The sequence below is a fragment of the Carcharhinus amblyrhynchos genome, chromosome 35 (genome assembly GCF_965287045.1).
Source record: "Carcharhinus amblyrhynchos chromosome 35, sCarAmb.v2.hapA, whole genome shotgun sequence".
In the NCBI taxonomy this organism is placed as follows: Eukaryota; Metazoa; Chordata; class Chondrichthyes; order Carcharhiniformes; family Carcharhinidae; genus Carcharhinus; species Carcharhinus amblyrhynchos.
In genome coordinates this window covers 5982875-6000111 of record NC_137358.1, presented here as the reverse complement: position 1 = coordinate 6000111, position 17237 = coordinate 5982875, and the positions used below count along the sequence as shown (strand labels likewise).

Below are 17237 nucleotides of genomic sequence, written 5' to 3'. Positions count from 1 at the left end.
AACTGGTACTCGGGCCAGGTATTCGGGTTTTTCCAACAATCGACAATGGTTTCATGGCCATCGGTAGATTATTAATTCCAGATAACTTTAATTGAATTCAAATTCCACCAGCTGCCATGGCGGGATTCGAACCCGGGTGTCCAGAACATTAACCGGGTTTCTGGATTAATAGTCTGGCAACAATACCACTGGGTCTTCAATCAATGAACGCCCTTTCACACTGATCATTTCCAATTTTATTTCAACACAGCAAATTGGGTAAGGGTTTTAGAATAGTAGCCAGCTTAGGGACAAGCCTTCCATAGTAACTTAGTTGACCCAAGATAGATTGAAGTTGGTTCAGGTTCTGAGGAGTGAGTGCCTCTTAATGGCTTTGACTTTCAAAGGTGACTTATGCAGTCCCATTGCGTCTGTAACGACCCAGAGATTCAATCGAGGATGGGAAAAATTCATATTTATCTTTTCAGATGCTTAATTCACAATCTTCTAATCTTTGAAGTGTGGCACCTAGGCTGCAGAGAAATTCTTCCTCATTCTTTCCAGTAACCAAGATGTCATTCCAGTAACATGGGACTCAGGTGTTAAACTTGGTCTTTAGCTTGTTGAAAGGCTGGTGCAGAAGTGGTGCCAAATGGTAGACTTTTATATCAAAATAAAACCTGTGTGTCACAATAGTCAAGAACTTTGAATTTGGATCAACATTAATTTCAAGATGTGTTCAACAGAGTGAAATTTGCATGTTCTCCCTGTGTCTGTGTGGGTTTCTTCCAGGTGTTCTGGTTTCCTCCCAAAGTCCAAAGATGATGTAGAGATGTTGGCGTTGAACTGGAGTGGGCATGGTAAAGAAGTCTCACAACACCAGGTTAAAGTCCAACATGTTTATTTGGAATCACAAGCTTTCAGGTGAGTGATGAAGGAGCAGTGCTCCAAAAGCTCACAATTTCAAATAAACCTTTGGTCTTTAACCTAGTGTTCTGAGAGTTCTCATTGAGTCCAAAGATGTGCAGGTTAGGGGGACTGGCCTGCTAGATCGTTCCTTAGTGTCCATAGATGTATACATAAGATATGGGAAGATATAGATTAGCTATGGGAAATGTGTGGGGTCATGCGGATAGGACAGGAGTGAGCCAGGGCAAGATATTTTGTCAGAGAGTCAGTGCCGAATGGGATTTTTTAGTGGTGTCACTGGCTGGTCAGGATTTATTTCCTATTGCCCTTGAGATGGTGGTGGTGAGCTGCCTTCTTGAATCGCTGCAGTCCATGTGCTGCGGTTGACCCACAATGCTGTTAGGGAGGGAATTCTAGGATTTTGACCCAGCAACTGTGAAGGAATGGCTGATACATTTCCAAGGATGGTGAGTGGCTTGGAGGAAAACTTGCAGGTGGCAGTGTTCCCATTTATCTGCTTCCCTTGTCCTTCTAGATGGAAGTGATCGTGGGTTTGGAAGGTGCTGTCTAAGGATCTTTGGTGAATTGCTGCAGTGCATCTTGTAGAAAGTACACACTGCTGCTATTGAGCGTCAATGGGGGGGAGGGATTGAATGTTTGTAGGTCTGGTGCCAATTAGGCAGGCTGCTTTGTCCTGGATGGTGTCAAGCTTCTCGAATATTGTTGGAGCTGCACCCATCCAAGCAAGTGAGGATTCTATGATTCCAAGACTGAAGTCAATTTTACTGAGGTGCTGGCCTCCTGTCAACCCAGTGAATAAATCAGCAATCCGAGGCAAAGGGTACTGCTCTGTACAGAGTGCAGGATTCATAGTGACGCTGCAATCATCGCCAGGAAACACTAGAAATGCCACAAACACACAACACTTACCTCTTCACGGACAACACGGGAGACCGTGTTCACATGGGTGATGAGGGTGGGTGGGTAGAAGAGTCCCTTCTGAGCTTTCTGATGCATTCCTTGACACATCTGATACACCTGCAATGAGAGGGAGGGATAATTAATGCAGCTGCCCTGGGTCTAAGATGGCCATTGTGAAGCAGGAAGGCCCTGTCTTTGGAACAAAGAAAAGTACAGCACAGGAACAGGCCCTTCGGCCCTCCAAGCCTACGCTGATCACGATGCCTGCCTAAACTAAAACCGTACGTACGCACTTAGAGTCTGTATTCTTCCATTCCCAACCTATTCATGTATTCATTTAGTTGCCCCTTAAATGCCACTATCGTACCTTCTCCCACTACCTCTCCAGGCAGCGCGTCCAAACATTCACCACCCGCTGTGTATGAAAAAAACTTACCTCTCACATCTCCTCTAAACTTTTCCTCACGCACCTTAAACCTATCCCCTAGTACTTGACTTTTCTACCCTGGGAAAGGGCATCTGACTATCCACTCTGTCCATGCCCCTCCTAATCTCGTAAACTTCAAACAGGTCACCCCTCAACCTCCATCATTCCAGTGAGAACGGACCATGTTTAGAGAGCATCTGGCCCATCATGTCTGTGCCAGCCAAATAAGCAAAGAGGTAACCTGCTTAACCTACATCCCAGCTCTTGATCCAAAGCACTGCACATTATGGCATGCACAAAGTAACCATGTATCATGATACTTGGATGGTTTAGTTCAGTTGGCTGGGCGACTGGTTAGTAATGCTGAGCAGCACCAACAGAGTGGGTTCAATTCCCGTACCAGGTGAAGGTTATTCATGAAGGCCCCCGCCTTTTCAACCTTGTCCCTCGCGAGGTATATATACATCTACACTTCAAGAGCACAGCCAAGTGTTTTTTCTCTTAAATCCAGTGAAGGTTTCTGCCTCTTTATCGGAAGAGAGTTCCAATGCCCCATAGGTGAAAATATTTATATTCAACTCCCCTCTAATCTTGGCACAGTGGTTAGCATTGATGCCTCACAGCGCCAGGGACCCGGATTTGATTCCCAGCTTTGGGTCACTGTCTGTGTGGAGTTTCCATGTTCTCCCACGTCTGCATGGATTTCCTCCAGGGACTCCAGCTTTTTCACGTAGTCCAAAAGGTGTGCTGGTTAGGTGCACTGACCCAAATAGGTAACGAAGAGGAATTTCACAGTAACTTCACTGCAGCGTTAAGATAAGCCTTACATGTGACTAATAAATAAATAAATTAATTAACAAATAAACTTTTGCCAATTATTTTAAACCTGTTCCTCCTGATATTTGACCTTTCTGTTGAGGGACATGGAATCTCCCCAACCACTCATTTTTATACACCTTAATTAAATCTCCTAAGGCATCTCGATCCCATAGCTAAAAAAAACCCAGAGGTTATCCCAGATTTCGTCACTGCTGCATTTTGACAAAATCCTTGTAAATTTCTTCTGTACCCTCTCTTTTTACGATCACACCTGTGGTCCCTTTAAAAGCTGTTTTTGTGTTAAGCACTTGAAATGTTTAAAATGCAAGTATACAGGGTACACAGATTGCAACATTTGTAGCAGAGACCAATACATCAGGATTGCCTCAGCAACAGGCTTTGCAGGTCTTTTTGCATTTTGACAGCCTATCAGTTTAAAGAAGACACTCAGCTATCAGGAATCTATCAAATTTGAATTTGCTGTCGTTGACAACATCAGTCATCTGGTAAAAAAAAATTAAGTCATCACAGCGATAAAAAGGAGAACTCAACTGCCTGCCTGGAGTTTCACAGAAGAGCTGCCATCTCAACACAGAGGGGGCAAGTGCAGCTTCCTGCCAGCTTAAAATATCCCTTAGAGAAATTCTATCTATCCAACAAAGGATACCAAAAATCCGATCGTGTATAGACAGCAAAATCACCAGAAGAATTTCTAAAGGTTTCTCCAAAGCCACAGAACCTGTTTGTATTCTTTTTGAGTCTGACTAAATTATTGTTTTTTGGGAATGAATGATCCATGTCTTTACTTGAACACCTTCCAGTAGAACCTTACTTTAATTGAAATGTTATTTGTTTGGTTTAAGTTCCTGGTTGGTTAATAACTTGTTGATTATTCACTTAAAGCGAGTGTCAGATCTTTCTGTTAATGGCCCTCTAAATGTTAATGAGGAATAGTTAACACCTTTTAGCAGACTATGAAGTGAGGTACACCTCTTTGGTGGATTCAGCATAACTTTTATAAAGGGGATCAACCTCTGCATCGTAACACACTCTTCTGGTAAAGTGGCAAGCAGAACTGTGCCTCTTTTTGCCCCACTTGTTCCGAGTGAGAATCTGAGAGTCAGCAAAGCAGAAGTAAATTACCCTTTGGATGAAGGTATACATCAGGATGTATGGTCAGTATAGCTCAGTTGGCTGGACGGCTGGGTGGCTGGGTAGTGACGTGGAGCAGCACAAACAGCGAGGGTTCAATTCAATTTTGTGCAGGTTAGGTTATATTTCAAAGATGTGCAGGTTAGGTTGATTGGTCATGCTAAATTCCCCCTTAGTGTCAGGAGGATTATCAGAGTGGGGTTACAGGGATAGAGCCTGGGTGGGATTGTTGTTCAAATGAGTCATATAGCCTCCTTCTGCACTGTAGGGATTCTATAATTCTCAGCCTCTTCCAACGAAAACAATCACAGCTGACTCAATCTTATCAAATCTGGCTAAAATCAGTGAAAATTCTCAACTGTTACAGAGTAAATGGGACTAGAGTGCATTAGGAATAAAGATTATACAGATATAAGCTCCCCTGATGGTCCCATGATCCGCGCAAGGAATCTAACAGACTAAAACACTGCAGCAATCCCTGGTCTGTGTTGACTTTATTTACTAATATGATATTATAGCACTTCAAGTTCACATCCAATTATTTTTCAATGTGTGACGCTTTTGGCTTCCACTATCCTTTCAGGCAGCGAGTTCCAGGACCCCACCAATCCTCTGGGTGAAAAACATTACTCAAGTCCCCTTTAATCATTCCAATAATTATTTGAAATTCATGTTTCCTGGTTACTGACGTCTCTGCTAGTGGAAATAGGTCCTTTCTATCCCCTCTATCTAGACCTCTCAATTTTATATTTCCCTCAAAGATGTGGTTAGGTGATTGGCCATGCTAAATTCCCCTTGGTGTCAGGAGGATTATCAGAGTGGGGTTACAGGGATAGAGCCTGGGTGGGATTGTTGTTTGATGAGCCAAATAGCCTCCTTCTGCACTGTAGGGATTCTATAATTCTCAGCCTCTTCTTCCGAAGAAAATGATCACAATCTTACCCAATCTGGCTAAAATCAGTGAAAATTCTCGACTGTTACTGAGTAAATGGGGCTAGAGTCGCATTAGGAATAAAGATTATACAGATATTAGCTCCCCTGATGGTCCCGTGATCCATGCAAGGAATCTAACAGATTAAAACATCTGCAGCAATTCCAGGTCTGTGTTGAGTTACCTTAGCTGATCCATCTCAGGTTAACAGCATCACATTTGGCCTCAGCATCCTTGAGGCAGGGTAACAGGGGAAAATAAACGCACAGATGGTTACTACATGGCGAACACAACCAGAACAGCAATGTGGGGTCTTCTGTATGGTTTGCCCAAATAAAGGGCTTCATTTTAAGGTATCTGTGATCACCAACAACCTGTCTAGGTCCCTCATGCCAACACAATAGTTAAGAAAGCCCATCAACGCATCTACTTTCTCAGAAGGCGAAGGAAATTCGGCATGTCAGCTACGACTCTCACCAACTTCTACAGATGCACCATAGAAAGCATTCTTTCTGGTTGTATCACAGCTTGGTATGGCTCCTGCTCTGCCCAAAACCTCAAGGAACTACAAAAGGTCACGCGTGTAACCCAATCCATCACGCAAACCAGCCTCCTATCTATTGATTCTGTCTATACTTCACGCTGCCTCAGCAAAACAGTCACCATAATTAAAGACCCCACGCACCCTGGACATTCCCTCTTCCACCTTCTTCCTTCGGAAAAAGAATACAAAAGTCTGAGGTCACATACCAACTGACTCAAGAACAGCTTCTTCCCTGCCAGACTTTTGAATGGAGCTACCTCACATTAAATTGATCTTTCGCTACACCCTAGCTGTTGCTGTAACACTACATTCAGCACTCTCTCCTTTCCTTCTCTATGAACGGTATGCTTTGACTGTATAGCATGCAAGAAACAATACTTTTCACATGTGACAATAATAAATCAAAATAATGTAACTATCTGTGCTTTGCTTTAAGCTAACTTTAGATATTGACAATAGTAAAGCCACACTTGGAATACTGTGTACAGTTCTGGTCACCCTACTATAGAAAAGATATTATTAAACTAGAAAGAGCGCAGAGGAGATTTACTAGGATGCTACCGGGACTTGATGGTTTGAGTTATAAGGAGAGGCTGGATAGGCTGGGGCTTTTTTCTCTGGAGCGTAGAAGGCTGAGGGATGATCTTAGAGATCTATAAAATAATGAGGGGCATAGATCAGCTAAATAGTCAATACCTTTTCCCAAAGGTAGGGTAGTCTAAAACTAGAGGGCATAGGTTTAAGGTGAGAGGGAGAGAATAAAAAGGGTCCAAAGGGGCAATTTTTTCCCCACACAGAGTGGTGAGTGACTGGAATAAATTGTCAGAGGCAGTAGTAGAGGCGGGTACAATTTTGTCTTTTAAAAAGCATTTAGTTACATGGGTAAGATGGGTATAGAGGGACATGGGCCAAATGCGGGCACTTGGGGCAGTATAGACAAGTTGGGCCGAAGAGCCTATTTCCATGCTGTAAACCCTCTACAACTATAACTTAAGCTCATTTGGCCACATCAGCTTGGAATTCTGGCTTTAGTTTAGGAACTTGGTTACATTTTTGAAATGAAGTGTTAAGCAGAAATGATTCTAGTCATAAACGAGCTCCATAGTCACATATATGAGTTGTTTTTCGAAAGTTACATACATCATTTGTACTGTTTGCACTCCTGATAATTTCATAACGTAAGGTAAGTTATAATGCTCCATGTAGCTAAATGTTTGCAGTTCAGTTCTATTCAGTTTTTTTTTGAAAGTTTATTTATTAGTCACAAGTAGGCATACAAGTAGGCACAAGTGATTCACACTGCTGCCTCACAGCAGCAGGGACCTGGATTCGATTCCTGGCTTGGGTCACTGTCTGTGTGGAGTCTGCATGTTCTCCCCGTGTCTGCGTGAATTTCCTCCCACATTCTGAAAGGTGACCCAAAGAGGCACTGGACTGTGGTGACTAGGGGAATTTCACAGTAACTTCATTGCAGTGTAAGCCTTACCTGTGACTAATAAATAAATTTTAAACTTTAACACTGCAATGAAGTTACTGCGAAAATATCCCAGTTGCTGCACTCTGGTGCCTATTCAGGTACACTGAAGGAGAATTTAGAAAATTTGGCATAGCCAATGCACCAAATCAGCACAACTTTCGACAGGAGGAGGAAACCGGAAGAAACCCGTGCAGACATAGGGAGAATGTGCAAACTTCGCGCAGATAGTGACCCGAGGCCAGGGTCCCCAGCGCCCTGAGGCTCACCACTGCGCCACCGTGCCATCCAACATGCAATGATTTAGCTGTTCTGCTTGGTTTCAGATTCTCATTGTGCGTGCGCGCTGGTTTTACTCTTAGCCCATTGTTTTGCAGACATGGGGGGAATGTGCAAACTCCACACAGACAGTGACCCAAGCTGGGGATCGAACCCGGGTCCCTGGCACTGTGACGCAGCAGTGCTAACCACTGTTTCACTGTACCGTCCATGCTGTACAAGCAGTTGCTCCTCTCTCTCTCAACGGTAAAATTAATCTCTTCTACTTTCTGTAAAATGCTAATTATAAAGGATGCTGAATAAAGGAGTTTCCACTTCAAACCAGCCAATTTTATTCTGAAGAAGAAAATAGACCCTGCAGGCATGCTGTCTGTATCATCAACGATAGAGCCAGGCTCAATCATATCAGTCCCCACCAGTCAAACTGCTTGCTGACATTCACTGCCAAGGTCCCATGTGTAACAGCAACTTGATGAGGTGCTGGATGACACCAGCTGAACTTGGGAGGAAAGGCACTCAGACAATTGTTATCTAATGTTGCCAGAAGAAATTGGCGAGTTCGCCTTGGAAGAAACTCAGAAGTGGATGACCTGAAGAGGCCGCAAAAGCAGAGCAATAGGCTGAGAGTAAAACTAGTGCACACGCACAATGAGAATCTGAAACCAAGCAGAACAGCTAAATCATTGCATGTTGGATGGCACGGTGGCACAGTGGCGAGCTTGGGATCCTGGCATCGGGTCACTATCTGCGTGGAGTTTGCACATTCTCTCTCTGTCTGTGTGGGTTTCCTCCCACATTTCGAAGATATGCAGGTTAGGTGGATTGGCCATGCTAAAATGTTCCTTAGTGTCCCAAGATCCTAGAATCCCTACAGTACAGGAGGAGACTATTCAACCCATGCAGTCTGTACTGACCACAATCCCACCCAGGCCCTACTCCTGTAACGCCATTAATTTACCCTGCTAATCCTGCTGACACTAGGGTCAATTTGGCATGGCCAATCAACCTAACCCACACATCTTTGGACTGTGGGAGGAAACTGGAGGACCCGTAAGAAACCCACACATACATGGGGAGAACACGTAGGCTACACACAGTCACCCAAGCCAGGGATCGAAGCCAGGTCCCGGGCGCAGTGAAGCAAAAGTGCTAACCGCACTGTGCCACCGAAGATGTGCCGGTTAGGTGGATTACCCAGGCTAAATTGCCCCTTTCGTGTCCCAAGGGCTGCCAGTTAGGTGGATAAGCCACGCTAAATCGCCTCTTCAAGGTCTGGAGATGTCCGGGTTAAGTGGATGGCCGTGCTAAATTGCCGCTTAGTGTCAGGGGGATTAGCGGGGTAAATACGTGGAGTTATGGGGATAGAACCTGCGTGGGATTGTTGTTGGTGTGGACTCGATGGGCTGAATGGCCTCTTTCGGCACTGTCGGGTTTCTAAGCAATGGGAAGAAAAACTAACCAAAACCAAATCGATGCAACGGCTGCAATTTCCCTAGCTTGATCGCAGTAGGTGGATTCAGCAACAGGAGTGGAAAATATTGACAGAATTGCAAAGTCACGTTTTACATTGGTGTGAATACATGAGACAATTGCCCTTCCCACCATTAGTGGTGTAATTGAAATATATTAACCTATAATTATCTGGCCCGTCACCACCGCCCCCCCCCCCCCCCCCCCCCCCGCCCCACAAACACCGGTGTGAGGGCAGAAAGGTGGGAATCACGACTGATCTCCCAAGAGATGCACCTGGCAAGCAGGCTTCCCAGGGAAGCTCAGGTGAGTGCAGCACTCATGGGGAGGTTATGCCCGACCACTGCCCAGCTCCTGGCACTTCCCAGGCAGCGCCAGGGGGCCTGATCCTCAGCTGACTAAGTTGGTGATGAGACATGTGAATACACCATGTGACCTGACCCTTTAAGATTCCACCCCCCGCACCCTGGACTATCAAAGAGCCCCCAGAGTGCAGAAGAGACCATTTGGCCCATTGATTCTGCACCGATTCTCTGAGAGTATCTTACCCACCCTATCTCTGTATTCCCAGACATTTACCATGGCTTATCCCACCTAATCTACACATCTTGGGACACCAACTGACAATTGGGCATGGCCAATTCGCCTAATCCAGGGAAACCAGAGCACCCAGAGGAAACCCACACAGACACATGGAGAACGTACAAACTCCACACAGTCACCCAAGGCAGGGATCAAACCTGGCTCCCTGACACTGAGGCAGCTGTGCCACCACTGGCAGAAAGCCACCAGTGCTGTCAGTGGCTTCGATACTCATCCAATGTCAGCTTTTGCCAGTTTCAGGAAAGATCTCACCCAGTCAGTGAAACACAAACTGTTGGGGACAGGGCAACTTGTCTAGTTCCCAACTGCTGAATCAAAAAAAAGGAACTATAAAAAAACATTAATGTAGCCCAATTCTTCACGCAAACCAGCCTCCCATCCATTGACTCCATCTACACTTCCCGCTACTTCGGAAAAGCAACCAGCATAATTAAGGACCCCATGCACCCCGGACATTCTCTCTTCCACCTTCCTCCTTCAGGAAAAAGATATAAAAGTCTGAGGTCACGAACCAAGCGACTCAAGAGCAGCTTCTTCCCTGCTGCCATCAGCTTTCGAATGGACCTACCTCGCATTAAGCTGATCTTTCTCTACACCCTAGCTATGACTGTAACACTACATTCTGCACTGTCTCATTTCCTTCTCTATGAACAGTGTGCATTGTCTGTACAACGCACAAGAAACAATAATTTTCATTATATGTTAACAAATAAATCAAAATCAAATTTTAGGTTCCAAAACTAATTTCTGCATTACAGCTCACCAAGCTAGATAAAGGAAATTTGTTGATGCCAATGTTTTGCGTTCTAATTGTTTGAAAATCATAAGAGCAAGAAATGATTGAGAGCAGTGGAGTGGTTCTGAAGCCACTGAAAGAATCATTTTAAACTGAACATGACATAATGAGCTTCGATTCCAATAATGCCCCAGTCAGCAAAGAGCCGTGTTGGGATCATCGATCACTAATCATAAATTGTCACTGCAGGGTGCCTTTTTTTTTTAAATAGTGCACTCAACTGATGAAGAAGCAGCGCTCCAAAAACTCGAGCTACCAAATAACCTGTTGGAGTTTAACCTGGTGTTATGACACTACTTGCTGTGCCCACCCCAGTCAAACGCCGGCATCTCCAGATCATCATTTTCTTAAAATAAAGCTTATTTATTAGTGTCACAAGTAGGCTTACATTATGCAATGAGGTTACTATGAAAGTATCTGTGTGGAGTTTGCACACTCCTCCCATGTTTGTGTGGGTTTCCTCCGGGTGCTCCAGTTTCCTCCCACACCCCAAAGATGTGTAGATTCAATGGATTGGCCAAGCTAATTGACCCTTATTGTCCAAAGATGTGCCGGTTAGGTGGATTGGCCATGCTAAATTGCCCCTTAATGTCCGGGATGCGTAGGTTAGAGGGATTAGCAGATAAATATGTGGGGTTAGGGGAATAGGGACTGGGTGGGATTGTTGACAATGAAGACTCAATGGGTCAAATGGTGTCCTTCTGCATTGTAGAGATTCTACAATCCCCTAGTCACCACACTCTGGAGCCTGTTTGGGTACACCGAGAATTTAGCCCAGCCAATGCACCTAACCAGCATGTCTTTTGGACTGTGGGAGGAAACCGGAGGACCAAAAGAAAACTCAGGCAGACGTGGGGAGAACATGCAGACTCCACACAGACAGTGACCCAAGCCAGGAATCAAACCCGGGTCCCTGGCGCGGTGAGGCAGCAGTGCGCCACTGTGCATTTCCAGCTTCTTCTGGGGTTCTTTGTTGCAAATATCAGGATTTTCTGACAGATCAGTGCCTGGTTAGACAGTCTGAGGTTTCAACAGCTGCAAGGTAATGGAGACATCAGATATGATTTTTTTTTAAAACCTCTTACTTCTGCTCCTTCAGCCTTCGCCTGCTCCACATACTCCATGATTGTCTTCTTCTGCGATTCATCCACCAGTGCACCCATGTCGCTGCCCTTGTCCAGGCTGTCACCGACGTATAGGCTTTTCATTCGCTGCTTCAGCCGGCCTATCAGGTCGTCAGCAATCGATTCCTGCATCAGCAGTCTGGAGCCTGCGCTGCAGACCTATGGGAAAGGAACACTATTAATCCTGGAGCAACGAAGAACACGGCACATCTATTTTTCAGCTGCCACAGGGCAAGGGATGCCAACACAGGGGAGGCTCTTGGGATGCCAACACAGGGATGGCGAGAGCCTAGTGATATAATCACTCGAATATTAACCCAGAAACTCAGCTAATGTTCTGGGAACCCGGGTTCGAATCCCACAGTGGAATTTGAATCCAGTAAAAAAAAAATCTGGAATTAAGAATCGACCATGAGACCATTGTCGATTGTTGGAGAAACACATCTGGTTGACTAATGTCCCTTTAGACAAGGAAATTACCCAGTCTGGCCGACACATGACTCCAGAGTTTCAGCAACTGTGGTTGACTCTCAGCTGCACTCTGAAGTGGCTGAGCGAGACGCTCAGTTTGAGGTCAACTAGGGATGGGCAATAAATGCTGGCCTAGCCAGCGCTACCCATGTCCCACGAATGAATGAGGTAAGAAATACCAGAGGGAGAGCACTTTGTATTTAGTACACTTAGTGGCAGTTTGTTATCTGGACAATTACAGCACGCAGGAGCAAGTCAGCTGGACCCCCCTGCCGCCGAGAATAGCCTCACCTGTCCTTGGTTGAACCAAATTGCATCCACCAGGCCTTCCACCACGCTGTCCAAATCAGCTGTATCAAACACAATGAAAGGAGACTTCCCGCCAAGTTCCAGTGATAGTTTCTTGCCAGTGCCAGCTGTGTCTCGACGGAGAATTTGCCCGACCTGCGTGGCACAGGAGGGGGGTCAGGTCACATCACTAAACATACAAGATCCGGAAAGGGTTTGACAGGAGAGATTGCTTCCCTTAGCTGGGGAAATTGGGAATCGGGAACACTGGTCCACTCCTCAGGTTAACAGGTCGATCAGTTCCGGGTGAGAGGAGGAGAAATGCCTTTCATTGTGAATCTTTGGAAAGGTCTACCCCAGGAGGTTGAGAGGAGAGGGGAGCAAGGTGGTAATATCACTGAACCAGTAATCCAGACTAATGATCTGGGAATAAAAACAGAAAATGCTGGAAAATCTCAGCACATCTGACAGCATCTATGCGAAAGAGAACAGAGCCAAAGTTTCAAGTCTGGATAACTCTTTGTCAGAGCTAAAAACAAAGATCTAAAAATGTGCATTCAAGTCCCATCAAATTGCCAAAATGGAAATAAAATTCATCAAACAATAAATCTGGAATTACAAAGCTGGTCATTAAAACTATCAGTTGCTGTTATAAAAACACACCTGGGTCATTAATGTCCTTAAGGGAGTAGGAAATCTGCCGTCCTTACCCAGTCTGACCTACATGTGACTCCAAAGCCACAGCAATGTGGTTGACTCTCAACTGCCTTCCAAGGGTAACTAGAGATGGGCAATAAATGCTGGCCCAGCCAACGACACCCATGTCCCATAAATTAAAGAAGAAGAAAACAAAAACAGGGGTGGGTAGAACACTTTGTATTTAGTGCACTCAGTAGCAGTGCCAGACATTTCCTGGGAGTTTGTTCTCTGGACAATATACAGCACACAGCATACATCAGCTTAATTCCCCCACCCCCCACCATAGAATCCCTACAGTGCAGAAGGAAGTGATTCAGCCCATCAAGTCTGCACCGACCACAATCCCACACAGGCCCTATCCCCGTAACCCCATGCATTTACCCTGCTAATCCCCCTCACACTAAGGGGCAATTTAATCATAGAACCCTACAGTGCAGAAAGAGGCCCTTCAGCCCATCACCGAACACAATCCCACCCAGGCACTACCCCAATATCCCTACGTATTATACCCACTAATCCCTCTAACCTACGCATCCCTGGATACTAAGGGGCAATTAAGCATGGCCAATCCATCTAACCTGCACATAGGGGGGGTGGTGGTGGTGTGTGAAGGAACCGGAACACCTGGAGGAAACCCATGCAGACACAGAGGGAATATGCAAACTTCACGGAGACAGGGAACCCAGGACGGAATTGAACTCAAGTCCCTGGTGCTGTGAGACAGCAGTGCTAACCACTCTGACACCCAAGCACCTTTCCCTATAGCACCTTTTAAGGCCTAAAGAAAATTAAGTCTACATGTAATTCAGGTTAAAGTTTAATCCAGTACATTTTTGCAGGAATTTCAGGTCTGAGAGTTAATCGTGCATTCTTCTGTCCCAGGCCTTAGGAACACAGTATCATATCTCTTTTCAGGAGACCAGTGTGTTCCAACCAACTCAATAGGACCAGAACTAGGAGATCCCCCTCAAACCAAACCACATATGTACTTAATTGTTGCGTTGCTTTTTCTTTTATTCTTCACCTTGGCCCTGGATGCCTTAAGATGAAGTCTAAAAGAAAAATTAAATCTGTAATTGTGTTAATAATATAATCATAATCCATTCACACCACATTCATATCCTATATTTATTTAAAGAGATGTCCAAGGGACAAGTTGCTAAATTAAGAAAGGGAGGATCTAGAATTTCTTAATATTGTGCCAGAGATTAATTAGGTGCCACATTTCAAATCTACGTCAGGTGTAAAGTAAATCAGAGTAAATTCCCACATATGTTGGGTTTATTTCTTAGGGAGTGGTTAGTGTTTGGAATTCTACACTCCAGAGAGATAAGGAGTGAGAGGGGAGAGATACAAAAGGATCTAGAGGGGCAATTTTTTCCACACACAAGTTGGTGGGTGTCTGGAACAAGTTGCCAGAGGTGGTAGTAGAGGTTGGTACAATTTTATCTGTTAAAAAGTATCTGGATAGTTACAATAGGCATAAAGACAAGAGACAGGCTGGTAGATTGGGCAGATAGATGGCAAATGGAATTTAATCCGGAGAAATGCGAGGTGATGCACCTTGGCCGGAATAATGTGGAGGGGAGTTATACGATAAAAGGTAGAACTATCCGGAGTATAGATACGCAGAGAGACCTGGGGGTGCAAGTGCATAAGTCCCTGAAGGTGTCGGTACAGGTGCAGAATGTGATGAGGAAAGCGTATGGTATGTTAGCCTTCATAGGAAGAGGTATAGAATATAAGAGTAGGAGTCTGATGTTGCAGTTGTATAGAACGTTGGTTAGGCCTCACTTGGAGTACTGCGTCCAGTTCTGGTCGCCGTACTACCGGAAGGATGTAGAGATCCTGGAGAGAGTGCAGAGGAGATTTACCAGGATGTTGCCTGGTATGGAAGGGCTGTCTTACGAGGAAAGATTGGATGAACTTGGGCTGTTTTCCCTTGAGAGACGTCGGCTGAGGGGGGATCTAATAGAGGTTTATAAGATTATGAAGGGGATAGATAGAGTAAATGGTGGTAAGCTTTTTCCGCTACAAGAAATGGATAGAACGAGGGGTCACGGGCTTAGGGTGAGGGGGGCTAGGTATAAGACAAATATTAGAGGGCAGTTTTTCACGCAAAGGGTAGTTGGGGTGTGGAATGCACTGCCGAGTAAGGTGGTGGAAGCAGGCACGCTAGGGTTGTTTAAGAGTCACTTAGACAGCCATATGAGCGGGCTACATATAGGGGGATATAGTAGGCCTTACTGAACATTGTAGGCTTGGGAATATGTTTTGCCTCAGGAATGTTAGTCTTTGCCTGTTTAATAATGAATTTTTTTGTCTCCACAGGCATTTAAGTCCAGCAAGGGGCATGCAGGCGGCAGGTTGTAGTGGGCTGCTCTTGGATGTTGCTTCGGGAGTTGCCTATTGCTTCATGTCGTTAGTGTGCTTAAACTGGACCATCTCGAGGGCAACATGACAGCTCAGAGACTATCTCTGTTGCTGTGCGGACACATGGATTTGGGCCTGTGTCTGTGGGAGTTTGCACGTTCTCCCCGTGGTTGCGTGGGTTTCCTCCGGGTGCTCCGGTTTCCTCCCACATCCCCCAAAGATGTGCTTTTAGGCTGATTGATTGGGTACTAAAATTGTCCCTAAATTGGACCTCCCTGATCCTCGCACGTTAGGCGTAGACTAAAATCATGAATAGGTCACTGAGATAGTAGGACGGCGGCGCGGGCTCGTTGGGCCGAAGGGCCTGTTTCCCGTGCTGTGTTGTTCTTTGTTCTTTGTTCTTTGAAAAGGGATATGGACCAAATGCGGGCAATTGGGATTAGCTTAGGGGTGTTTAAAAAAAGGGCGGCATGGACAAGTTGGGCCGAAGGGCCTGTTTCTATGCTGTAAACCTCTATGTCTCTATGACAGTACCAATATTACAACATCTTGAAATATCCTTGATGTATGATTGCAAGGGTTCATTTCAGTACAATTTCAACACTGCAATTTAGTTCAGCAATTCCATTCTCACAAGAATGCTTTAATTCAGCATTGATTTAACCCAGATGTAATTTTGGTCTTTGAGCCACACCCCCTCCCCACAAACAAACATCATTATTATAGGGCAGCACAGTGACAGTGGCTAGCTCTGCTGTCTCACAGCGCCAGGGATCTGCGCTCAATTCCCGGCTTGGGTCACTGTCAGTGCGCTCTCCCCGTGTCTGCGTGAGTTTTCTCCGGTTGCTCCGGTTTCCTCCCACAGACCGAAAGCCGTGCTGGTTAGGCCATGCTAAATTCTCTGTGTGCCCGCACCGGAGAGTGGCAATTAAGGGATTTCATTGCAGTGTAACTTTAACTTCATTGCAGTGTTAATATTAAGCCGACTTGTGACTAATAAATAAATTTTAAAGTGGATTTTTTTTAAACTTTCATTGACGAAGCTCTTTGGAAGTTTCAACTGCATTGCTATTTTCGTAGAATCACAGAATCCGACAGGAGGCCATTTGGCCCATCGAGTCTGCACTGACCACAATCCCAACCAGGCGCCATCTCCATAACCCCATGCATTTACCCTAGCTAGTTGCCCCGACACTCGGGAGTAATTTAGCATGGCTGATCCACCAGGCAGCTCCTCTCGCACTGACTAGCTTTCTGTCCTGCATTATCGAAAGTAATTTGACCATTCACAATTTTATCCCTTTTCTGAAGGCGATTTTGGGTTGGGCTAGTGACCTGAGTGCTACCAGCCTTCTCACACATGCCCTAAGTCATATGAGAGATGAGACAATGTCAACCATGGACTCTAAGTCAGTAGCTGCTCACCAACAGCATCCAGGAGCAGGAACCCTGGTTGACTTTCCCCCTCCCAAATGCAGGGGCACAGAGGTAACACACCAAGTGCTGTCCCAGCTCAGATTAGAGGCCAAACATTTATGGTGGTTCTGTTAGAGTTTCACAACACTGAGTGGGTTGGGCCTATACTCATTGGAGTTTAGAGGAATGAGAGGCATCCTTATGTTGAGACATACAAGATTCTCAGGGGCCTTGACAGGATAGATGTTGAGAGGCTGTTTCCCCTTGTGGGAGAGTCTAAGACCAAAGGGCATGATCTCAGAATAAGGGGGTCACTCGTTTAATAGAGAGTTGAGGAGGAATTTCTTCTCTCATGGAGTAGTGAATCTGTGCAATTCTTTACAGTAGAGGGTGGGTCATTAAATGTGTCCATGGCTGAGATAGACAAATTTTTAATCGGTAAGGGAATCAAAAGTTACAGAATCACAGAATACTACATTGCAGAACAGACCCTTCAGCCCATCAAGTCTGCACCAATGCACTGACCTGCCCATCTAATCCCACTTGTCAGCAACTGGCTCAC

The 17237-nt window shown here is 45.3% G+C and overlaps 1 protein-coding gene across 1 annotated transcript in view; it reads right to left on the bottom strand.

Moving 5' to 3' along the window:
* The window catches only part of aldh16a1 (aldehyde dehydrogenase 16 family, member A1), a 70013-nt gene that overhangs the window by 24528 nt on the left and 28248 nt on the right, over positions 1-17237 (bottom strand). Inside the window, exons 7-9 of the mRNA XM_080217583.1 lie at positions 12191-12343; positions 11390-11587; positions 1819-1926 (exon numbers count right to left, since the gene is read on the bottom strand). Coding sequence (XP_080073709.1) covers positions 1819-1926; positions 11390-11587; positions 12191-12343 — 459 coding nt within the window. The remainder of the gene's footprint in view (positions 1-1818; positions 1927-11389; positions 11588-12190; positions 12344-17237) is intronic.